At 55.2% G+C, this 20,710-nt stretch overlaps 14 protein-coding genes across 14 annotated transcripts; 6 read left to right on the top strand and 8 right to left on the bottom strand.

Moving 5' to 3' along the window:
• Positions 1-53: 53 nt before the first annotated feature.
• L969DRAFT_95967 (uncharacterized protein) lies at positions 54-919 on the bottom strand (the record flags this gene model as incomplete). Its single annotated transcript, XM_014711212.1, has 7 exons — positions 54-99; positions 150-175; positions 232-316; positions 369-399; positions 453-500; positions 552-609; positions 659-919. The coding sequence occupies 7 exons, from the start codon at positions 917-919 to the stop codon at positions 54-56; spliced, it is 555 nt and encodes a 184-aa protein (XP_014566698.1).
• A 189-nt stretch (positions 920-1,108) lies between these two features.
• On the top strand, positions 1,109-1,983 carry L969DRAFT_18910 (uncharacterized protein; the record flags this gene model as incomplete). Its single annotated transcript, XM_014710922.1, has 5 exons — positions 1,109-1,184; positions 1,237-1,304; positions 1,356-1,378; positions 1,432-1,669; positions 1,723-1,983. 5 exons carry the CDS (start codon positions 1,109-1,111, stop codon positions 1,981-1,983), a joined length of 666 nt encoding a protein of 221 aa, XP_014566408.1.
• Positions 1,920-3,682, bottom strand: L969DRAFT_89376 (uncharacterized protein). The gene is made up of 3 exons (XM_014711211.1): positions 3,087-3,682; positions 2,651-3,033; positions 1,920-2,596 (listed from the first exon to the last, which is right to left on the bottom strand). Exons 1-3 carry the CDS (start codon positions 3,415-3,417, stop codon positions 2,180-2,182), a joined length of 1,131 nt encoding a protein of 376 aa, XP_014566697.1. The 5' UTR covers positions 3,418-3,682; the 3' UTR covers positions 1,920-2,179.
• Positions 3,683-3,768: 86 nt separating this feature from the next.
• On the top strand, positions 3,769-4,756 carry L969DRAFT_95964 (uncharacterized protein; the record flags this gene model as incomplete). Its single annotated transcript, XM_014711210.1, has 6 exons — positions 3,769-3,834; positions 3,913-3,980; positions 4,051-4,168; positions 4,222-4,342; positions 4,401-4,495; positions 4,562-4,756. 6 exons carry the CDS (start codon positions 3,769-3,771, stop codon positions 4,754-4,756), a joined length of 663 nt encoding a protein of 220 aa, XP_014566696.1.
• Positions 4,757-4,767: 11 nt separating this feature from the next.
• L969DRAFT_51603 (uncharacterized protein) lies at positions 4,768-5,297 on the bottom strand (the record flags this gene model as incomplete). The annotated part of the gene is made up of 3 exons (XM_014711209.1): positions 4,768-4,824; positions 4,863-5,075; positions 5,136-5,297. 3 exons carry the CDS (start codon positions 5,295-5,297, stop codon positions 4,768-4,770), a joined length of 432 nt encoding a protein of 143 aa, XP_014566695.1.
• A 144-nt stretch (positions 5,298-5,441) lies between these two features.
• L969DRAFT_18906 (uncharacterized protein) lies at positions 5,442-7,485 on the top strand (the record flags this gene model as incomplete). Its single annotated transcript, XM_014710921.1, has 2 exons — positions 5,442-6,868; positions 6,918-7,485. The coding sequence occupies 2 exons, from the start codon at positions 5,442-5,444 to the stop codon at positions 7,483-7,485; spliced, it is 1,995 nt and encodes a 664-aa protein (XP_014566407.1).
• Positions 7,486-7,592: 107 nt separating this feature from the next.
• On the bottom strand, positions 7,593-8,739 carry L969DRAFT_89371 (uncharacterized protein). The gene is made up of 7 exons (XM_014711208.1): positions 8,709-8,739; positions 8,626-8,656; positions 8,529-8,569; positions 8,378-8,469; positions 8,172-8,327; positions 7,926-8,117; positions 7,593-7,873 (listed from the first exon to the last, which is right to left on the bottom strand). The coding sequence occupies exons 1-7, from the start codon at positions 8,726-8,728 to the stop codon at positions 7,710-7,712; spliced, it is 696 nt and encodes a 231-aa protein (XP_014566694.1). The 5' UTR covers positions 8,729-8,739; the 3' UTR covers positions 7,593-7,709.
• Positions 8,740-8,751: 12 nt separating this feature from the next.
• On the top strand, positions 8,752-10,596 carry L969DRAFT_89370 (uncharacterized protein). The gene is made up of 4 exons (XM_014711207.1): positions 8,752-10,053; positions 10,099-10,253; positions 10,301-10,380; positions 10,434-10,596. Exons 1-4 carry the CDS (start codon positions 8,936-8,938, stop codon positions 10,545-10,547), a joined length of 1,467 nt encoding a protein of 488 aa, XP_014566693.1. The 5' UTR covers positions 8,752-8,935; the 3' UTR covers positions 10,548-10,596.
• Positions 10,540-14,303, bottom strand: L969DRAFT_89369 (uncharacterized protein). The gene is made up of 3 exons (XM_014711206.1): positions 13,966-14,303; positions 13,718-13,914; positions 10,540-13,665 (listed from the first exon to the last, which is right to left on the bottom strand). The coding sequence occupies exons 1-3, from the start codon at positions 14,233-14,235 to the stop codon at positions 10,593-10,595; spliced, it is 3,540 nt and encodes a 1,179-aa protein (XP_014566692.1). The 5' UTR covers positions 14,236-14,303; the 3' UTR covers positions 10,540-10,592.
• A 52-nt stretch (positions 14,304-14,355) lies between these two features.
• L969DRAFT_89368 (uncharacterized protein) lies at positions 14,356-14,815 on the bottom strand. The gene has a single exon (XM_014711205.1). The coding sequence runs from the start codon at positions 14,680-14,682 to the stop codon at positions 14,518-14,520; it is 165 nt and encodes a 54-aa protein (XP_014566691.1). The 5' UTR covers positions 14,683-14,815; the 3' UTR covers positions 14,356-14,517.
• A 70-nt stretch (positions 14,816-14,885) lies between these two features.
• Positions 14,886-15,220, top strand: L969DRAFT_52039 (uncharacterized protein; the record flags this gene model as incomplete). Its single annotated transcript, XM_014711204.1, has 2 exons — positions 14,886-15,067; positions 15,193-15,220. 2 exons carry the CDS (start codon positions 14,886-14,888, stop codon positions 15,218-15,220), a joined length of 210 nt encoding a protein of 69 aa, XP_014566690.1.
• Positions 15,221-15,303: 83 nt separating this feature from the next.
• On the bottom strand, positions 15,304-16,036 carry L969DRAFT_569314 (uncharacterized protein). The gene has a single exon (XM_014711203.1). It carries the CDS (start codon positions 15,986-15,988, stop codon positions 15,560-15,562), a length of 429 nt encoding a protein of 142 aa, XP_014566689.1. The 5' UTR covers positions 15,989-16,036; the 3' UTR covers positions 15,304-15,559.
• On the bottom strand, positions 16,027-19,178 carry L969DRAFT_89367 (uncharacterized protein). Its single transcript, XM_014711202.1, has 4 exons — positions 18,831-19,178; positions 17,051-18,772; positions 16,745-16,993; positions 16,027-16,697 (listed from the first exon to the last, which is right to left on the bottom strand). Exons 1-4 carry the CDS (start codon positions 19,004-19,006, stop codon positions 16,091-16,093), a joined length of 2,754 nt encoding a protein of 917 aa, XP_014566688.1. The 5' UTR covers positions 19,007-19,178; the 3' UTR covers positions 16,027-16,090.
• A 61-nt stretch (positions 19,179-19,239) lies between these two features.
• On the top strand, positions 19,240-20,709 carry L969DRAFT_95957 (uncharacterized protein; the record flags this gene model as incomplete). The annotated part of the gene is made up of 6 exons (XM_014711201.1): positions 19,240-19,759; positions 19,817-19,941; positions 19,994-20,081; positions 20,131-20,221; positions 20,268-20,565; positions 20,614-20,709. 6 exons carry the CDS (start codon positions 19,240-19,242, stop codon positions 20,707-20,709), a joined length of 1,218 nt encoding a protein of 405 aa, XP_014566687.1.
• Position 20,710: the final 1 nt, after the last annotated feature.

Raw genomic sequence — 20,710 nt, 5'->3', positions numbered from 1 at the left:
CAGACAACAAGGCGAGTTTCCCGTGCCAGACGCCATTCTACGGGCGCAAAGGATTAGAGGGTCGGATCGTTATCGTAAGCGACACCATTGAGCGTCATCCTGTGACAGCGAGGGTCAGTGAAAGCCATGTTGGGGCACGAGCAACAGACGTAGCTGTCTCGACTTCGATGACATGCTGAACATGTACTCGGACATCAGCTCGCGCAGATACGTAGCAGTGCGCGCACTTACGGCCTCACTGTCATGCCAGTTCATATCCCCATATCGGTAGGCGTAGATGTTTTTCTCGCCTCTCTTGTAAGCGAAACAGAAGGCACTGCGTGTGCTCCATCAGCTTCGGTTGATGTACGGACACAAAGCGCGCGTACACATTGGCATCAAGAAGATTAACTATGGTGACTGTCAAAGCTGTACTCAGCAGCATGGCGTGAAGGAAAGCGTGTCATACGCACGGAACCAGCATGCTACAAGGGTGCGTCCAGTGGGATCACTCTTGACGGCTGCAGCAGGAATCGATCAGCATGAACAGCGCCGAGGGCTGCGCTGCTCACTGTCTGTTGTGCCCAGTCTGTATTTCACGGGCCAGGCGTAGTTCGAAAAGATAGTGCCCTTGCAGGACAGTCAGACTCTTCTGTGGTTGCTAAGGTTAGCGACATACTCCAGTCTTTAGATCGATGGTGATATCGAATTTGATTTCGATGATTTTGCTGCCGAACGTATCGAAGCCTTGAAAGTCAGCATGATAGACGATGCCGTGAGGATCATCGAGCACAGAACGCTCGTCGTGGCTCGTTGTTGCGATGGTCGCTACGCTGTCGGGCGAGCGCGGCACGACCAACTCGGCTCGTGGTGCATTATCTGCGGGCAGAGCCAGAGCCGACGACAAAGCAGCGACGAGCAGTACGAGTCTCTTGAGCATCTTGACTGTTTGTCGATCGTAACAAGTCGTCGTCGGTGAGAAGGTAACGAAGGGATAGGCGACATCTCGTCAATGTTTAGCGACGACTCGAAACTCGCCGACGACGCGAGACGCTACGCGGAAGCTTCCGTCCTTTACTGTTGCGATAGCGTACGACCGCAGCCAACCAGAAGCCGCCTCTTAGACAGAATGGTCACGCTGCCAAGCTTCCTAGTCGACGTGCCTCGCACTCCCGCCATTGCTGTAGGCGTACCCGTCGCACTCGGTACGTCTGCAACTCCAGGGCTTGTCGAGATGGACTAACAAGCGCGCGACAGGCTTTATCCCAGGCTTGGTGACTCGCAACTCCATCGATAGCTGGTATGACACCCTCAAGAAGCCAGTCGTGAGTCTCTCTACGACATCAGCAAGCGTTCGCTGACTTGTTGACGCGTAGGGAGAGCCTCCTCGCGCTGCCTTGTGCGTCCTGACCGCTCTATCTTCAGGCCAGGCAGTGCTAACACGAGAAGCAGCCCTATCGTCTGGACTGCGCTGTACGCTGGGATGGGATACGCTTCCCACTTGCTCGTCAAGGCCCTCGACACGAGCCCTCGTCTCGCCGTTCGGGAGAACGCAAAGACGGCGTTGACGCTCCACTATGCCCAGCTGGCGCTCAATCTCGTCTGGTCGCCGCTCTTCTTCAGCGCGCACCAAGTCGAGCTCGCTCTCGTCGACATCCTCACCCTCACAGGAACGGTCATTGGCCTCACCGTACGTCATCACATACATTAGCGAGACGCGCGCTGATGCAGAGAGAGAGACAGACCGTTGCGGCAAAGGTCGACGAACGAACGCTGTATGCCTATGTACCGTACAGTCTCTGGCTCGGCTATGCTTCCTACCTCAACGCCGGGATCTGGTACAAGAACGGCGGCAAGGAGAACGTCCAACGTTTGCTCAACTCTGCCGAGGACAAGGCCAGACAGGCGGAGAAGAAGGCAAAGGAATTCGGTCGTGAGGCCGAGAGCAAGGGCAAGGAGGTCAAGCGTGATGCCGAGGCCAAGAAGGACGAGAAAACTCAGTAGATCACCCTGTCATTCATCGAGGAGAGCCTCATATCCATTCTCACTACTCTGACAATTTGAGAACCTTACCCTTCACTTTGCGTGTATGACAACATCTGAGCGAGCCCAATGCACATCTTTCCGCGCCTGCCTGAGCGTGCGAATGCATCGAGAAGCTGCGTCTAAGCATACAAATGCGGATTGTCGTGCGTAGGGTTCATGATACGCTCGAATCTGGCGAAGCAGACTGATGCCGGGGATGGATCATCTTTGCTCCCAAGTGCTTCGCGACTTGAAAGACAGAGCTCACAGGTGTGGAAGCAGCCGAGCTCGAACGTCCTTGCGAATTTGACCTGCTATCTAGCGCGCTGCTTGTCCTCTTCTGCGCCGAACGCGGTTTCCGTTCGATGGGTGATGGCTGTGACGCGCTACCTGAACCGGAGCTCTGGCTTGATTGACCATTGGGAGACGTCTCTGGCGGCGGAGGCGCAGCCATCATGTGGACATCATCGTCGGCTTCGGTCGGTCCCAAAGTTGGGGCCGTTGTGGTAGGTGCCTCTTCGTCCATGAGCCGGTAGCCTGGATGAGAACCCACCAGACTCGCGTAATAGTGCGACAATAACGCTCCCGTCGTCTGTCAAAGGGTCCACGTCAGCACGTAGGATTGACGTAAGCTTGCCATGCTGACCGTGAGGCGCCAATCGATGACGGCGAGAAACTCCTTCTCGAGCAGGTTCATCTCTTGCATGCTTACACCTCCCACTCTGGCGTATCTCCCGTTTGTACAGAAGCTATCACTGAGTGCTTTGCTGCCCACAGCCACGCCCGCAATGACGAATCGATGTACGGTCAGGCTGGAGATGGTGAACGCGGGCAGACTCTCGCAGATCTTGTCGATATAGTGCAGCAGGATGAGGAGACAGCAAGGCTCGACATTGGTATAGCGTGATATCCGAACGAGATAGTCGTGGACGGAAATACCTGGCGGGGCTCTCGAATGAAAGCGAGTGAGCGATGTTGGCGTGAGCGGGATGAGATCATTGTGTTCGATCAGTCTCGTCAACATCGACGCTGTCAAGCCTGCATCAGACACTAGCTGGTCAATGCAGGATGCGTAGGCTGACCGACGAGACCGATGAGATCTTCGAGCTCGCAACGTTCGAAACGTGCCGGTACTTCTTTGATGCCATCCTTTGCCAAGCGGGTGGGTATAATCTTGGGCTCAATCTTGGCAGGCGGCAAGGTGATCACCTCATTTGGTGTGCTCGTGCTCGGCACAAGAGCAGGACTCAGTCTGCTCGTACTTGCTTGCGGCTGAGCTGTCGGGTCGACAGAAAGAGACGCGCCTACAAACGAAGAAGGCGAGACGGGCGAACTGTTGTGTTGTACGGCTGGACGAGCAGAGGCCGAGTCTCGGTCGAGTGCCATGCCCGTACGAGCACTTGACGACGGCATGGCGCAGAAGCTCAAGCACGTTGGGTGCAAAGGGGTGAGGCGTTGTCAAGCGATGGTCTGACCGCGCGCATCCTCTATGTCACGAGACAATCGGCTCTATGGGACTCGTCTCGTCTCGGTCCGAGTTCTGATGGTCGAAGCTGAGCGGCTACCTGGCAGCATTCGACTTTCGGCCTGGTGATCGACAGACGTGGCGTCTTGGTGGTTGTCGACGTGTCCGATGACCGCATCGATTCCTTTGCGCCTGCCATTTCGAGAAACTCAGTCGGTCGAGTTTTGATTCATCAGATCTAGCGACTCCTTTATAAGCGGACCTACTACGAAAGAGAAAGGACCACAAGCACAGCAAAGATGGCCATCATGAAAGCAGCCCACCCAGCGCTATTCGCAACCATTGTGTTCTTCAGCTTGATCGAGGTAAGCACCGCTCAACGTTGCAAGCTGTGAGGCGAGCATCTACATTTGCTAGAGATTGACATGCTCGCGCGGACTTAGATCGGTATCTCTGGTGCGCTGGTAGGCGACTACAACAGGGATGGTGGCAAGACCTCTCTCAAGACAGCGTAAGTCCTGCCCCTTCCGCCGATGTCACGAGAGCGGACAAGAGTGTACTGATGCGCTCGGCCTTTGCAGGACTCGATTCCTCCTGTTCGCCTCACTCTGGACATTCATCTTTGGGATCTTCTACATCTTTGGATTCCTGAGAATGGCCGGCAACGTCCTCTTCTCCATCGCATCTCACGGTATCTGGGTCAGTCAAATCTCTCTGTGGATCTCGCTGTCCCATCATTGACATCGGAGCAGGTCTTTGTGACGTTCATCTTCTGGCTAGCGGGAGCTGCCGCGCTCGCTCAGCAACTCCGAACGAACCCCAACTTCCCTCACGAGACGACACTGCGCGCCTGTGAAGCGTTTGCATGGATGAGTACGTGCCTCTGTCTAGTTGCTCTCCAAGGGCATTGGCTGACATTGTGGCGTCGCAGATGCGATCATTCTCGCCGGACTGCTCGTACTGATCGGTCTGTCGGGCATGAAGAGCTCCCGTGACGGCAACGGCTTTGGCGGCAGTCTGGCGGAGGTCTAAAGACATGCCGCCTTTCATGCTTCCTGACGGCTTTCATACTTTATATGCGCAACGTACTAGAGATATTCGTCATGGCGAGAGCGACCAGAACTGCAGCAAGTCCATGTCAAACCCCCCAATACCCCTGGCCTTGTTCTGTCGTTCGATCGTTCGCCCTGGCAAACTGCCGATACCCCCAATTTACCCCTTGTCAAAAACAGACCCGCACGCTCTCACCCACACACCCACATTAGGACTCGTCCTTTTCTTTACTAATCAGAGCTCGCCTACTCTTTTGCGCTACTTGTCAACAACAATGCACCTTTCTCGCTGTTTTGTCTATGCTCTGCTCTGCCTCTCCAGGCTTTGTCTACTCGAGTACAGCGAGTGCCTCGATCTCGACGAGGACATCCATGGGCAGTCGAGCCACTTGGACCGTCGAACGAGCGGGCTTGTTGGGCAGATACTTGGCATAGACGGCGTTGAACTTGGGGAAGTCGTTCATGTCCTTGAGGAAGACGGTCGTCTTGAGCACGCTTGACAGCGACGCTCCTGAGGCTTCCAGGACTGCCTTGAGATTCGTGAAGACCTGAGTCTGTCAAGGACCTTTCGATGTGAGCTCTCAGGTGTGAAAGCACGTAGAGAAGAGTCTGACCGTCTGTTCTTCGATGGCGCCATCGATGATCTTCATGGAGACCGGGTCAAGGGGAATGGTGCCCGAAGTGTAGACCAGGCCATTGTACTTTATCGCCTGGGAGTAAGCGCCTACTGCTGCAGGCGCATTCTTGGTCTCTACGACTTGGATGGACGAGCTCATTCTTCTGATCTGCGCTGGTGAGGAAGTGGCGAGTCGTCGCAAGGTTGTCGCCATCCGACGGTCGCGTCAAGATTAGCCTGCCCACTTTATCGGCTGACCTCACCCAACTTTGCTGAGCTTCCCCAGACGGTCACGAGGACAGGTATGGCGACTTTCCAGGCTAGGAAGCCAGCTCTGGTCTCTCGCAAGAGTGCAGAGCAAGACGAACAGCCAGCCAGCGCGTTCCAGTCTGACTATGGCCAATCACGTTATCACGCCAGCACGAGCCAGTCTCGATCGGCCCTTGACCCTTCCCATCCTCCGTCCTCGCTCCAGCGGGACGTGTACGATGAGAGCGCAGGTCAGGACCCACGTTGGATCGTGTTCGACAAGCCCTCGACGGACAGTCACCGTCGACCGATAGGTACACCTCAGCCGATCGTGACGAGCCCGCCCAAGTCGAGCAGAGTCGATCGAGAGCACAGCAGCAGCAGCAGCAGTAGTACGACTTGGCAGCTCATAGGTGACCAGCGACCTGCCTTTCTTGCCACGAGGGCTCGGGCCTCATCCGGCGACGACGTGGACAGCCAAGATGGTCACAGCGATACGGCCGAATTGCTGACCGCCGACACGACACTCTCCTTTCCTTCCTTGCCGACCCATGACGGTAGCGGCATCTTCCTCTCTGCCCCTCCCCGGTCGGCAGACTCGACCTCATCCCGTCAGAGCTCCGCCAACGAATCTGAGCTACCGTCGTTCTATGCCAGTGCTGCCGGTCTGACGGCTTCCACGGGCGGCTCGACCAGTTGGACGCCTGCTGCCACTCGCACGTCTCGAGCGAACAGGCATCAAATCGGCCACTCTGCCGGCCTCTTGAGTGCCAATGACGATGACTCCGACTTGCTGTCCTCTGAACGCGAGAGAGCTCTCGATACGCTTTCGCTCTCCTCATTTGACGACATCACATCCGATCATGTACCTCATGATCCTCGTCACCGCGAGACCATCCTCTCCGGCTCATCCTGGGCACTCACAGAATCCGCCCTGTCCCAGATACCCGATGCCCTCTCGCTGAGCGCTTCGGTACAAGATCAGCGGGTCTACTATACCTCGGACGATTCTGCCGACTCCGAAGAAGAGGACCTGCTCGCTCGGACGCCTCAAGCGCAGTCAGCTGGCATCTCAGCACTTCGGAGAGACAGAAGGGGTCGACGAGCAGCTTATCGAAATCGTCATGCCCATCCTGCTCGGGACAGCGTCAAGACGAGCGATGCAGAGCAGAGTGAAGCGACGCGTGCGCATCGCTTAGACAGACTGCACTATCCTACCCCGCCGCCGGAGGAAGAGCTCGAGATGTCGAGGTCACAGGCCTCTCGTGCTGCCGCCAAGCGTCGCCACAAACGGTCGGGCATAAGCGATAAGGGCAGCAAGCGAAGTCATAGCAGCGCGGCAGAGAACAAGCCTGCCTCCGTCCCCATTGCAACGCCTTCTGTTGCATCCACTCGCAAAGCCAAGTTCTCATTGGGCGATGTCGTCAACAATATGCTCGATATCGACCAAGACACCCGCCTTCTCCTTCGTTCGGCAAATCCGTAAGCTTGCTCGCATTCTGAACAAAATCGAAGCTGATGTAGGTCGCAGTGAGAGCGAGACGCCTACGCCAACTGGCCCCCGACGCAGCCCGAGCCGACGGCGTGTAAGCGAGAGCTATTCAGCTCGACAGTCTCTCAGCAGTCACATCGAGCGCGAACGCCCCTCAGACCGCTCGCATGGTGTAGCACGGCTCTCCTCCTGGGCTACTGCAGAATTGGGCGATTATTCAGGCTACGCCGTTGGCTATGCTCTCGACGAGGATGCAGAGATGGACAGCGGCGAAGAGACCGAGATCGAAGATCAACCGGGCCGTGTTCAGCCCGCTATCGTGCTGAGCGAATCTGATAGTCCGACGGCAGTACACCGGTCACATTCGCTCGTTTCGCTTCCCCGGCATATCATCGATAGTCTCTATGCCTCTCTACCTTCTTCGATGCTGACCTCGCGTGAGGTCGAGAGCGATAGCACTCATTCGGGCGGTCATACCTCACCACTCAAACGCTCAGCCTCTTTTACTTCCGCAGGACGCCCAGCAGCTTCTCAAGCCGAACCTGATGACCTCGAGTCGGCTGTACTCTTTTGGAAGCGCGTCTTGCGTCGCTTCAGGCCTTTTTAGCCTTGTCTGTCCTCATTGCTCATTGTCGTGTACTGTTTGTGTGCTCATGTGCAGCCTGTAGCGTCGAGACTCTCAATTGCATCTCATATCGCTGTCACTAGCGAAAGGTGCAACATGAGAATGCATCTTACAGAGGTATACATGCTCATGTTGAGGATGCATCTTACAGAGGTATACATGCTCATGTTGAGCGATGCAGAATACACAAAGGCGGGAATGTGATGCTAGTGAGCGATGTTCTCCTTGATCGCTTGCGTGCCCGTCGCCAGACCAAGGTCAGCCATCAGGCCATCATTGAGTTCTGCAAGGGGCGCGAGTTCTTTGCGATCGATCAGGCTGAACTCGTTTACGAAGAGTAGAAAGTGTCGATACGAGGTGTTCAGGTGGGCTGTTCACAGCGCTGTCTCAGCGCTTCGCTGGGACGGCAAGTCGAGGCTCACCTTCAATACTGAGTGCGCACATCTGTGCAAAGTGATGGTTGTAGAGATGCGCGTAGACTCTGAAGAGCCTCCTGACAATGCTCTTGATCGTCTGGTGGAACGTCTTTGGAAAGGGCACGCCCATTTTGGATGGGAAGATTGCTTCATCGTCCAGTTGACCTTGAACCCAATTCATCAATACATCGACATAAGCTGTACACCGTCTTTCGTCAGCGCTTAAGGAGAAGAGATGGCCTCTGGACCGACCCGGCGCAGAGAGACGTTCTGGCTTCTTGTACTTTACGCCGTCCTGCCACTGATACTCATAGCGTGGGCCTGCCGTCATCAAGGGGCAATGCTGAGGCGTGCAGAATTCGGTGACGGTGCCGTAAAGCATATTGATCTGGTTGAAGAAATCCACAGCTGTCGCAGTATCATCAGCACCGGCAGCGCAGGGTGGCCAAGACGCGGACTGTTCGTAGCGAGCCATTCGTTGAGGTCTTCACCTTCGGGCAGGACGACGGCAGCACGCAAGTTGCCTGAGCCTAGCGTCGCTTCTGCATACCTGTCACTCGCCTTGTCACTAAGCCCGGCCTTGTAGCAGTCAGAGCGCGGTGAACCGACTTCTTGAGTTGGTACTGCTTTGTACCCTCCGGGACATTGGTCTGCTCAGAACAGACTTGTCAACATGATCAGTCACATCTTGAGAAGTAGTGCGTGCCTTTTTGGGCTTGAAAGTGCGCTGTTTCGCTCTGCATGAGCGTGTCAACAGGGCCCAAAGCACTGAAGGTTCAATGGACTCGCATTCCGCCAAAGAAGCTCATTCTGCCGGCGTGGAGCGTGTCTGATCTTGCGCACAAGTCGCACTAGCGATGATGAGCGTTGATGCTGGCTGATGTGAGCGATCTGCCGGTCACGAGCTGCCGATGTACTGGTGACGATGCACGAGACCGACGCGTCGTTGAACGTAAATTCTACGGCGACTGACAAACCTGCGACAGCACTTTCACTCGGCGACAAGTCGGGCCAGCATGTCAGGCCAGACAGCTCATGGTCAAGCCAGCACTGCGCTAGACGGTCCTCTGTCGACTCTGTCACTGTCGAGCAACAACAAGTCAGCACTGAGCAATAGCACTCGACTGCCACTCGGATCCATCTCGAACCAGTACGACCAGGGCAACAATGGCTTCGTCCTGCCTGCTCTGGGCACACAACTCAAGCCTATCTTCGTAGGCAACGGCAGACCTGCAGATGTACGGAATGGAACGACGGCATTGGCCGTCAATCGACTCTCGACAACAACGCAGATCAAGCTACCCCATGTGCCCTTCCAGCCCAAGCCGCCAAGCTCCTTCATGCCCAGACCGCCCGTCTCTGCTTTCTCAGTATCTACGTCTGCTCTGCCAAGTTTGCCTCCGCCAATAGCGCCAGTGGCGAGCAAAACACAGATGAGCGCTAGTCAAGGCGCAAGGATGCCCTCAATGGCGAGCAGTCATACGACGACCATGGCTGCTGCGACCGCCGCTGCGAGACAAATCGACATTGGTGGATACGATGGCGGACTTGAGCGAGACGATGCAGCGCTAGCTATGTCCCAGACGAGCAGATTATCACTCAGGCAGAGCACAGTCCTATCTGTCGACAGTCATGCCCATGCTAGCCCTGCTGAACGATGGTCACTCTCCTCATTCGATATGGGTAAATCACTTGGAAAAGGCAAGTTCGGACGGGTCTACATGGTCAGAACAAAGAAAGAGCCCAAATTCATCCTCGCGCTCAAGTGTCTCTACAAAGCCGAGCTCATCGGCCATCGCGTCGAGATCCAGCTTCGCAGAGAGATCGAGATCCAGCAGAATCTACGGCATCCGAACATACTCAGACTGTATGGCTACTTCCACGACGAGAAGCGTGTCTTCCTCATGCTCGAATTTGCTGCCAAGGGCGAACTCTACAAGCAGCTTTCGCGACATGGTAGATTCGGCGAAAAAAGGAGCAGTCGCTACATTGCTCAGATGGCAGATGCGCTCAGCTATTTGCATAGCAAGCATATCATCCATCGCGATATCAAACCGGAGAATCTCTTGCTTGGCATCAACGGCGAGCTCAAAATTGGTGACTTTGGCTGGAGTGTGCACGCGCCATCGGACAGGCATGTCTTCCACGTGATCACATTGAGAAGCTAACAAGCGAACAGGCGTACGACGATGTGCGGCACGCTCGACTACCTGCCGCCGGAAATGTGCGAGGGCAAGCCGCATACCCATGCAGTCGATCTATGGGCCATTGGTGTCTTAACCTATGAGTTTCTCACCGGATCGCCGCCCTTTGAGGAGATGGCGGGCACTTCGGGTACGCTCTACTTGCATCGTGACCCACAAAGCTGACATCCAGAGCAGCGACGCACAAGAGGATTTGTGCGGTCAAGTACACCGTTCCTGCGCATGTGTCAGAAGAGGCCCGCGATCTCATTGGCAAGGTACAGTATTGCAGAACAGGACAAGATTCGAGCTGACTGATGATGCGCTGCAGTTGCTACAGTACCGACCTGAGGATCGTTTGCCGCTGCACAAAGTCGCTGTGCATCCATGGATTCAGAAATGGTCACAAGCGAGCAAGAGAGCAGCAACGGGATCAGGCGCCTAGATGTCGTTTGTATGTACATGCATGTCACAACAACAATGGCAAGCGTCAATGATGGACTAGATAGGTAAGCGTGTGCGTTGAAGCAACGTCTGTCTCGCGTTCAGGTAGTACTTCGACTCGAGTGGCCGCATTGATGTAGTGTGTTTCGCTCGTCAAGCTAGCATCCACAGGTCGACATATGATCGAGGGCATGGTAAGATTTCCAGCGCGTTGAGAGATCAGCCAGACGGTAGCTCGGTGCGTGACGCCCTCCACAGCGTCGAAGGTTGCCATACGCGTACCACAGACAATCCAATCGGATGCTGGTGCATTCAATTCATAACGCATGCAGGTTCCATGCTCGTGTAGATTGGTCTGCTCATTCGGAGCAGCCCAAGCAAAGGTGCAGCTGAGCGCCAGATTTGCCTCTGCACATTGACCGAGCTCAAGCCCAGACGGATTTGCGAGTGTCAGGCAAGCCTGCGTTAAGACCGAGATCGTGGGCAGCTCCACAGGTATGGTCAGATGACGCCATCGACAATCGACTGCATCACCTCGACCGAGTTCCGAGTGTCGATGCATGTGGCTTAGGAGAGCAGTGAGGGTAGCCTGGTCGGCAAGCGACAAAAAGCTATCCCTGATGACACTGTCCCATAGCGACACGTCAAAAGGCCGGAAGAAGACGTGGCCAGTCAACGCGTATTTGGGCACGTCTACGCACAGCTGGACAGCGTGTTCGAAAGCTTGGTCGACAGCGAACTGCATGAGCGACAAGCCAGCTTCTTGCAGACGACCTCGCACGGCGCATGACCAGATCAGCTTGATCTCGTCTTCGATGGATCGATACACTATTTCGAATCGCATCGCTTTGCCGTGCTCGCCCACGCTCGCATTTGGCTTGTTGATCTTGAAGACATACGAAGCAGGTCTTTCTGGCGATACGACACTCGAATGAGATGCTGACGAAGTGATAGCAATATCGGGGCTTGTGCCAATGAGCGTGGCCGATCGTATCCTGAGGCAGCATGCATCGTCGCTAGAGATGGCAAAGCGTGACAGCACAAAGGTATGTCTGAAGAAGTCATGCACATTGACGCTGAATGGTAAAGCAGCCCGCAGACGCCTCACAGCTCGCAGTTGCCGCCTGACCTTCGACTTGCGCTGGTCATAATAATCCACAAGAACGACGATGTCTGAGGCATCAATACTCAGGGGAACTCTGAATTGACTGCAGATGCGCGGATCGACTTTGGACAGCTGCAGCGTCTCTCGCGATGCAGTCACGCCGTTGAGTGATGCTAGAGATTCTGCTGACGACAGATCAATAGATCTGTTCCCTGGCAGAGCCTGCAAGCGTATTCGCGCCGAGCTGAGTGCATTGCGGCCCGTCAGCAGCGATACGATCATGTCTCGTCCTCGATCTAGATGGACGTGCTCTGGCGCATCAAGTGTTACATCCAGAGCATGTGGATCAGGTGGAAAGGTCACAGTAGACTGCGATGGCGAGACTTTTGCAGACGCGGCCGAGGGTCTATGCGAATACTGGAAGATGATGCGGGAAAAGCGCAATTGCGAGAGCTCTAGCGCAAATGCACCATGCAGGGGCATGAAGCAATGAGCATCGATCTTGTTCTTGCCGGGTTGGAGCATACAGGCAGCGGACGAGAACCAATACGACTCGCCATCTGCGTCCGAGAATTTGAGGCGACACTCTGCAATGTCGACCTGACAAGGCAGGTAGCTCTCTATGGCAAGCGTAACGATTGCAGCGTCTTCGTCCTGGGCATGTCGTCCCTGCTCAGCTGAAATGCTGACACGGAAAGTGGGAAAATTGATCGCCGCAAAGTCTTTCTCTAGCGTGGACGCAAGCGAGTAGATATCACTCATGAGTGCAGCCGCAAGCGCCGGGGCAGGTTGATCTGATCTGTCGGGAAGAACGACTTGGGGCGACCATTTGCGAATGCCGAAATTCATGCCGGCACGAACAAGAGCGAGCGTGCTCAGCAGCTTGTCTTTGGCCATCCCAAGTTCGCCCTGCAGCAGTGCGCAGTCAGCCAGAAGAGCGCACTCAATGCCAGTCCATCGGCCTTCGAGATAGTGCCGAGGCAGATGAGAGAGCAGCCTTTGAGCAGACGCGGCTTTATCTCGCCTTCGTTCTAGCAGCGCAAGGGAGACGTGAAGCCTCAGACTGGATCGTTTCCTGCCGCTGATTTGATAGCCTTCGATAGCTTTGTGAGTTAAGCGGATATAGAGCTGATCAAAGGATTCTTCGCTGTTCTGAGCAGCCGCAAACTCTATGTTGCTGATAGGCGGTGCTGCACTAGCCGGCCCGCCAGCTACAGTGTTTTCCATATGTACGACATCATCGACGACAGGCGAAGCGTTTGGGAGGAAAGTCAGTCGTTGTCCTAGCCTTTCTAGCTGCCTTCGCGCCAGCTCGACAAGCTCTGAACGAAGAGCAGCAAAGCCAGGTAGTTCGAGCGCATCTTGACCCCTCGAGTTCGCTAGCTGATCGCACATTGTGACGATGCTTATGCAAGCAGAGTACGTCCAAGATTCGATGAAAGCTGCATGGTCTGGTGGTGCCAATGAGCGCAGCGACCTTGAGAACGCGCCAATGAACAAGAGGGATCGCTTTGCTAATTCGACGATACGGCCCATACGGCCGAGAAGATTCATTTGACGACTGAAAAGGTAGATCCGGAAGTCAAAGATGGTGATCTCGTTCGATCTTATCAATTGACGGTATGGTTTCCGTTCTATGTCTTGTTGCAGCGGTAAAATGTCATCGCCGAGCGCGAGCGAATCAATACCGCTCAACCAAGCATAATTGCTTTCGACTAGCGTTTGAAAGAATGAAGCCTCTAGCTCGTCGTACTGAATGAGGGCGTCTTCGAGTAGGTTCATCGCTTCAAAAGAGTGCGCCAGGCCTTCTTTGTGTATGAAGAAAGTACAGAAATTCCAGCCTGGTATTTGTCTCTGGGCGTCACTCTTTCTGACCTCTTCCTCGTAAGCTGTGAGATTGACATCAAATGTTTGCATGATAGCATCCTTGAGCTTGCTGGACAGATCACCGATCGTCGCATGATCTAGCACGAGATCCGCGCTGGGCGCTGCTGTCATTGTCATGTGAACGCATCTATATCAGCGTCAGCTCAGAAGTGCACGCCGTCGAGGGCATGCATGCTTACCTGTCCCGCTTGCCCGAATTGAAGTCTGCACGAATTTTGTCCGAGACGGCGCCTTTGCGCTGATAGAACTTGGACGAAGTGGCGCGCGGAACAGCAGAGAGGGAGATGATGATCCATTCTTGATTGCGCTTTGCAGTGACAAAGTCTAGCCATTCTCGGATCTGTTGACGAGCAGTCGACCGGTACAGGTCGCTGTCCTGCTTTGTCCCCAGTCAGCTGCTGATCAGTGCCTCTTATTACAGACGCGCATCGCAAAATACGAAGAGCAAGTGCAGATGTGGCCGTTCGAGCAGGTTTGCATGAGCCGAGACACCGCTCAGAGTTGTCTCAGAAATGTCGCTAAGCCTGCGAAAGTCGACTTCGAGCGTACGAATCGTTCTGCTAGCTCTCGAAGCAGATTTCCACTCGAGATCGGTGAGTGGCAGCACTTTGGACTTGAGCAGTGCGAGGTGAGGCTCGACAGCCTCATCGCTAGGAAGAGCCCGATAGGTGACTGGCAAGCGCCGCGCTGCGCTCATGCCAGCGCCCAAGCGCCTGCAATCGCTGATGCAATGGTGCGCCCACTGAATATTCGGCAATACCTCGCGCGGCTTTCGGCACTTGTGGACACGCGACACGTCGCGTCACCTGCCGCTCACAGTATGGCTCATAGCATGCATGACACGCATACAAAGCGTACATGTACTTCCTTTCGCAGTCCGCGCCGCGCTCGGCAAAGAGTCTGGAAAATCTCATAGAGCTAGTCGGCTTTGCGTCACTTCGTTGCACTGGTGCAGATGACCGCTAGGAACTGTGGAAATTTACATTTTACGTGCGAAATGATGTCCTGGTGACAGATTTTGCGTGCTATCAGCGTACTCGTGTGCTCGCACGAGGGTGTAGCGCTGGTCGCATTCTGTTCCGGGGGTCTGCAGATATCCCACATAGCTCATGGCATCGGGATGCGCTTGTTTTAGATAGTGCATATGCGTGCACGCCTCCTTTGGGCTTGCGGATCACATTTCTAGGTGGCGCGCTTTGCCTGGGCCTATTTGAGGTGAACAATATTGACAGTCCAAGCATTCTTGCACTCGTCGCGTCTGGTGACATTATAAAAGCCAGGCGCCGCGCTCAATCTTCACTCCTCGCAGGACTTGGCAACAAACCTGGCAAACCTCTCAGCACCAGCATGGCTGCGCTACTGCCTCATCGCGCTGGGGACCCGTACCACGGGCATCCATCTTTCGTGTGCTATGGTGCGTACGACTTCGACCTCGAGCTTGGCGACTACTCTCAGCACCAGCATGGCTGCGCTCCTGCCTCATTGCGCTGGGGACCCGTACCACGGACATCCATCTTTCGTATGCTATGGTGCGTATGTTACAGTCGAACTCGGGCGACCAGCGCGATACCTGCACGTGCTTTCGACTGCTCGCCGTCCTCTTGTCCAACTCGTCTTCCCCACTTTGGACCTGCTGCTCACTTGCACTCCACAGTCTCTGCTCGATCTGCTTGCCAGCCTAGCGGGCGATGACCTCGTAGCCAAGAGCTGGCGGGCTAGCCTTGCAGATATGCATACTTATGTTTTTTATATTTTGCCTTTGCTGAAGCTCTATGCGATCATGTTGCATCATGTTGCAATGAGAGATGAGGACAGTGATCGTGCATTGACTGTCGCCTCTGCCTGTCACTAAGTCCGTCAATGCTTGTAGCTTAGCTTGGTCTCAGCTTGAGCTCGATATTCGACATTTGAAAGCTAAATTGAAAATGATGACAGCAGAGGCTGCTTGGCCGAGCTGCGACAGCCCAGCTAGTCGCCACAGATGGCCACACGGCCGATCGGCCGATTGCTGACCTCATCTCTCATTGCAACAAGGCAAAATATAAAAAAACATAAGTATGCATATCTGCAAGGCTAGCCCGCCAGCTCTTGGCTACGAGGTCATCGCCTGCTAGACTGGCAAGCAGATCGATCAGAGACTGTGGAGTGCAAGTGAGCAGCAGGTCCAAAGTGAGGAAGACGAGTTGGACAAGAGGACGGCGAGCAGTCGAAAGCACGTGCAGGTATCGCGCTGGTCGCCCGAGTTCGACTGTCACATACGCACCATAGCATACGAAAGATGGATGCCCGTAGTACGGGTCCCCAGCGCGATGAGGCAGTAGCGCAGCCATGCTGGTGCTGAGAGGTTTGCCAGGTTTGTTGCCAAGTCCTGCGAGGAGTGAAGACTGAGCGCGGCGCCTGGCTTTTATAATGTCACCAGACGCGACGAGTGCAAATCTCCTCGTGATCATAATAAGCTGCTCCCAATTCTCGAACGAAATGAAGCGTGTAATTTCTCTAATTAACAAGCCTTCCGAGTGGGCGCGCACGCATATGCATTATGTACACCAGGCTCATGCATGCGCATGCGAATGTCCATGCGAATGCGATTGCGATGATGGGGCAGCATGCGAATGATCATGAAGTCCACAATGGTCGCGAGCAGTATGGACATGTCCGACTGGCTGGCTAGCGAGAGCCGGCTTGGTACGCCTGACCTTGACCGTCAATTCGCCTGCCGGACCGCCGATCGACCCGCCACCCGTGCTTCTCGACAGCGCAGGCGAACATTTTTGCCGAGCCATCTGGGTCAGGTCCAGTATATCCGAATCGCTGGCATCCATTCGCACGTGTATTTCCAGCGTGACAATGATGATCGATGCGCCGTCAGAAGGAGATGGCAAACTAGCGCGACCGTAGATCTTCGACTTCCGCGCATTGGGCGCAGTGCGAGGATGGGGTGTAAGCTGCCAGATGTGTGGGGGCGGCACATGCACAACGAGAGGATGCGATTCGACCTCTCTGACGCCACGCTTGAGTGCAGCCATGTTGCCAGCTTCGACGGGTGGCGCGGTCTGGAGCAAGACTTTGCCCGTCGCCATCGCTGCAGGGTAGCCGACGTAGAACATTGCTAGGGACTCTATGAGCGCGAGGATCTTGTCCAATGGCGTCAATTGAACTCTGACTATGATCAGCAAGAGCCAAGGCACTATACCAAGGCTACGTACGGGGTAAGGAACAAGCCAGCCGCGTAGAGCGTGCCGCTGAAGACAAGCACGAGAAGCGAGAACGGATTGCTCAGGACGTCCAGCAGCTGTCGTAATCGAGGCTTTCTCCCTTGACCAGGTGCAATAGGCCTCAGTGCGTAAGTCGCCGGCCCAACAGTCTCGATGAGCTTTGCATGATTGCCGAGTATGATGGCCGAGGCGAGGCAAGCAGCGAATGAGCAGATCAGCAATGGTGTCGGTAGAGCTGGCCTGCAGACACGAGAGTACTCAGCAAGATGCAAGGCTATTCGGTGGATGGCAACCCACCCAAATGGCGTGAGATCTGCGCCCGGACTGGTGACGAGAGACTCTCCGTGACCCATCGTGCCATGAGCCGAGCCGTGTCCCGCGTCTGCCTGAGCTTCTAGCGGGTCATGTAGCAGAAGGACGTGCTCGATGGCTTCCTTGCAAACGTAGACTGCACTGAAGATGAGGAAGACGCATTGGGCGAAATGCGACAGGGTTGTTAGCCGGTGGGTGCCATAAGGCCATCTGATGCTCTTATCTAGCTTCGACTTGTGGCTCGATAGGGCTTCCCAGAGCAGCTCGACGCTCCCCATGCTACCCTCGACGATGACACTCGACAGCGCTCCGAAGCCATCGAACACGAGCAGATAGCCAAGACCTGTCGTTGCTAGGCTTTCGCCCGCTTGGCCCGCGATCCATAGTGTGGATCCCATGACGATCTCTGCTATACTGAGCACGAGAGCAGCCTGTACTCTGAACTGCAGCTGGAAGAGTAATACGAGGGTGAGTCGTATCGGCCTCGGCAGATGAGCGTACTTGCTCGAGTACGAGGATGAAGCCGGTAGACCGGAAGGCGCAGAGGCAGGATGACTGGTGGCGAGACCCATGGGTGATGCCACCGGCCTGGGTATGCTCGACGGTGTTTGCAAGCCAGATAGGTATGCGCTGTCTTGTATGGGCGTGCCATAGACAGATGGTATAGACGAGCCGGCAGAGGCAGAGGCTAGCTCTGGATTCGTCTGCGTAGGGTCAAGAAAGGAGAAGAAGTTGTGCGAAAGCGAGTGACGATGATGGTGACCTCTACGACCGACTTTCGAGCTCGAAGTTGCCGCTTCTTCGTGTGCAGGATCGCTATTGGCACTGTACATCCTCTGCCGATCCGAGCCCTCGCTCGAGTAGGCAGTCTGTGGCGTTATCCTCGCTTGGCTAGCGTAGGAGTGATCATGAGAAGGTATCTCAATGACTTGCGCTTGACTACTCTCGTCGTCAATCTCCTCAGAGATGTCCTGGATGCCTGGCGAGCCGACGCCCGGTCGAGGAAAGAACACGCTGAGGTTGCGAGAGTGTACGCGCGAATGTCTCCTCGAATGTGCTCGCCTTTCTGCCTCCGTCATATTCGCTTTCGGGTCTATAAAGACGAGTCCATTTGCAGATGAAGTCCGGCTATGTGGCAGACTGTTTGGCGAGCGCGGACTTGTAGCGCCTACGAAAGCGTAATCACCCGCTTCGGACGTCAAGGGTACAAAGGCATCATCTGCCTCTTCCTCTTCTAGCTGCTCATCGTGCGAGTGCGAATGAGAGTGCGAGTGGCCTGCATGTGAATGACTATGCGAACGAGCGTGGCCATTCGCACTGACGGTGGAGGATGTACGCGCGTGAGACCGGAAAGGCGATGCTAGGCCTGTCGCGCGACCATTGATATGCGCGTGAGCACTGCTCGAAGCCGTAGCATCGGCGGCAGAGAAGCTCATGATCGGCTTTTGTACTCCTGTCTGCAAAGGTACCGATGCAGGTTTGTACGAGGACGAGGAGTCAGTCGAGAGCGACGTGTCTGGCTCTGGCCTCGTCGTCGCAGTGAAGGTGCTATCTGGCGATCGGGCGAGTGAGGACGTCGAGCTGATGGTAGAGTTGGACGATGCAGTCCGTCTGCCGTGTTGCGCGACTGAGCCGTTGTGGTCGACGTAGGCTGCAGGCCAATCGTTGATATTGATGGCGTCAAATTCTCTAACGAGCGATTTGACTCTGTCATGCCGAGAGATGATCAGCAAGTCCACGATGCTGGGTCTCTGTTGCGACTGACCTCCTGTGAGATTTGCCAGAGTGAGTAGAGTTGATGCCGCTCAAGCTAGGCGCAGGAGACGTGGATCTGCTGGAGGATGTCGTACTACTGCTCAAGCTGTCGTTGCTGTCCGTCGAAGCCGACCTCGCGACAGGCAGACCGAGCTGAGAGTGAGACTGATACGTCTCCGAGACCATGCGTGCCAGACTCGAGCTCCCTCGAACCTGTTTCGTCTCGTCGTCAGAGCCAGCCGAGCTCGTTCGATCAGTCAGTCGAGCGCTACACCAGCCTACTGTTCATTGCAACTAGCTCGTCAGCGGTCGTCAGTCCAGGCTGAAGCAAGCCTCTGGTCGTCCTGTCGCAGCTTCGACGCGCGTTGCAGAACCATCGCGACATCTGCAAGTGACCGCGACACGATCGAGGCCTGCGCATGTCGGCCTTGCTCAAAGGTCTTCACAAGCAGGCCGCAGCACCATCACTTGTCCCCTCATCGACGAATGATGACCTAGAAGAACAAGCCGAGCTCGAATCGGGAGATACTTTCGCTCTGCCCGTGCCTGCGCTCACGCGAGCACCTCGACAGACGTCCAAGCAGCTTTACACACCTCTGCAAGGCTCAGACTACTTTGCACAAGCATTGCAAGTTGAAGTGACTGGATCCAATGAGACGACGCGACAGTTCAGAGCGTACTACACGCCTGCCACATCACTGAGAGAGCAACTTACGCCTCCACCCAAAGCGGCCAGACAAGTCCATCCTGAGATCGACATCGATCCTGCCACCCTATTCAACGGTGTGGAGTCTCCCAAGCCAGCTAAGCGAGACGTTCTCGTCGTGTGCCACCACGGCGCAGGATACTCTGGGCTGAGCTACGCCTTGTTTGCAAAGCAACTCGTGCAACTGTCAAATGGCCAACTCGGCGTTCTCAGCTTCGACGCACGAGGACATGGTCAGACATCAAGCTGCATCGGAAAGCGTCAGATGCTTACTGATTGCGATCTCACAGGCAAGACGGCCGATGCAAACGATCTTTCTCTGCAAAGCTTGTCCCGCGATCTTGTCGATCTCGTCAAGACGCTCTATCCCGAACGAGAGCAGGCGCCCGATTTGCTTCTGGTCGGACACAGTATGGTGCGCAAAGCTCAGATCTGACGGGCCTAGTACTGATCAACAGACTTGACAGGGAGGCGCAGTCGTGACGGATGCTTGCCCCAAGCTTCAAGCTCACGTTGCCAATGTCATCGGTCTCGCCGTTCTGGATGTCGTCGAAGGTGATTCGACACAAATTAGCAGGCGGTAATCAGCTAACAGAGGCTATAGGCACTGCTATCGAGGCACTGCGGACGATGAACGCTTATCTCGACGCTCAACCAAAGGGCTTTGCTTCTATCGAAGCAGCCATCGAATGGCAGCAAGTGCAGCACTTCTGTACCTATGGTGTATTGACGCAGGAGCAGTGTCAAATCGCGCACTATCAGAAATCTCGAGTCTGCCCGCGTATCCGTACCCGCCTTGCTATCGCCCTCGGAGCAAGATCCCGCATTGCCATTCAGCTGGCGAACAGACTTGCGATCTACCTCAGCACATTGGCAAGGCTGGTTCGAAGGCTTATCGGACAAATACCTCGCCTGTCCTACGCCGAAGCTGCTTGTGCTAGCGGGCACGGACCGGCTGGACAAGCCCCTTATGATAGCTCAGATGCAAGGCAAATATCAGCTCGTTGTCTTTCAAGAAGCAGGTCATTGCCTTCACGAGGTATGTCCATCATCTAGCTTGCATCACGCTAGCTCAGAAAGAGGACAGGATGCACCTGAGCGCTTGGCCACGACCGTGCTCGATTTCTGGCGGCGTAACGATCGTACGAACGTACTGGCAGGTGTGAAGAAAGTCGGACAGTGAC

The sequence above is a fragment of the Mixia osmundae genome (assembly GCF_000708205.1).
Source record: "Mixia osmundae IAM 14324 unplaced genomic scaffold scaffold_8, whole genome shotgun sequence".
NCBI classification, from domain to species: Eukaryota; Fungi; Basidiomycota; class Mixiomycetes; order Mixiales; family Mixiaceae; genus Mixia; species Mixia osmundae.
Note: the sequence above shows the minus strand (reverse complement) of the source record. Positions and strands in the feature narration are given on the sequence as shown.

What these genes read in the sequence shown, in the direction of transcription:
- L969DRAFT_89370 (XM_014711207.1), top strand. Translation starts at nt 8,936, where the DNA reads ATGTCAGGCCAGACAGCTCATGGTCAAGCCAGCACTGCGCTAGACGGT. An exon ending in GTGCACGCGCCATCGGACAG is followed by an intron (nt 10,054 to 10,098) that starts GCATGTCTTCCA and finishes ACAAGCGAACAG; the next exon opens with GCGTACGACGATGTGCGGCA. An exon ending in CCCGCGATCTCATTGGCAAG is followed by an intron (nt 10,381 to 10,433) that starts GTACAGTATTGC and finishes GATGCGCTGCAG; the next exon opens with TTGCTACAGTACCGACCTGA.
- L969DRAFT_89369 (XM_014711206.1), bottom strand. Translation starts at nt 14,235, where the DNA reads ATGAGCGCAGCGCGGCGCTTGCCAGTCACCTATCGGGCTCTTCCTAGC. An exon ending in TGCTCTTCGTATTTTGCGAT is followed by an intron (nt 13,915 to 13,965) that starts GCGCGTCTGTAA and finishes GGGACAAAGCAG; the next exon opens with GACAGCGACCTGTACCGGTC. An exon ending in AATTCGGGCAAGCGGGACAG is followed by an intron (nt 13,666 to 13,717) that starts GTAAGCATGCAT and finishes ACGCTGATATAG; the next exon opens with ATGCGTTCACATGACAATGA.
- L969DRAFT_89367 (XM_014711202.1), bottom strand. Translation starts at nt 19,006, where the DNA reads ATGGTCTCGGAGACGTATCAGTCTCACTCTCAGCTCGGTCTGCCTGTC. An exon ending in TCTGGCAAATCTCACAGGAG is followed by an intron (nt 18,773 to 18,830) that starts GTCAGTCGCAAC and finishes TCGGCATGACAG; the next exon opens with AGTCAAATCGCTCGTTAGAG. An exon ending in GCTGGCTTGTTCCTTACCCC is followed by an intron (nt 16,698 to 16,744) that starts GTACGTAGCCTT and finishes GATCATAGTCAG; the next exon opens with AGTTCAATTGACGCCATTGG.
- L969DRAFT_89368 (XM_014711205.1), bottom strand. Translation starts at nt 14,682, where the DNA reads ATGCACTATCTAAAACAAGCGCATCCCGATGCCATGAGCTATGTGGGA.
- L969DRAFT_569314 (XM_014711203.1), bottom strand. Translation starts at nt 15,988, where the DNA reads ATGATCACGAGGAGATTTGCACTCGTCGCGTCTGGTGACATTATAAAA.
- L969DRAFT_89376 (XM_014711211.1), bottom strand. Translation starts at nt 3,417, where the DNA reads ATGCCGTCGTCAAGTGCTCGTACGGGCATGGCACTCGACCGAGACTCG. An exon ending in AGATCTCATCGGTCTCGTCG is followed by an intron (nt 3,034 to 3,086) that starts GTCAGCCTACGC and finishes CAGGCTTGACAG; the next exon opens with CGTCGATGTTGACGAGACTG. An exon ending in TCATCGATTGGCGCCTCACG is followed by an intron (nt 2,597 to 2,650) that starts GTCAGCATGGCA and finishes ACCCTTTGACAG; the next exon opens with ACGACGGGAGCGTTATTGTC.
- L969DRAFT_89371 (XM_014711208.1), bottom strand. Translation starts at nt 8,728, where the DNA reads ATGAGCTTCTTTGGCGGAAT. An exon ending in ATGAGCTTCTTTGGCGGAAT is followed by an intron (nt 8,657 to 8,708) that starts GCGAGTCCATTG and finishes ACGCTCATGCAG; the next exon opens with AGCGAAACAGCGCACTTTCA. An exon ending in GTGCGCACTCAGTATTGAAG is followed by an intron (nt 7,874 to 7,925) that starts GTGAGCCTCGAC and finishes CGCTGTGAACAG; the next exon opens with CCCACCTGAACACCTCGTAT.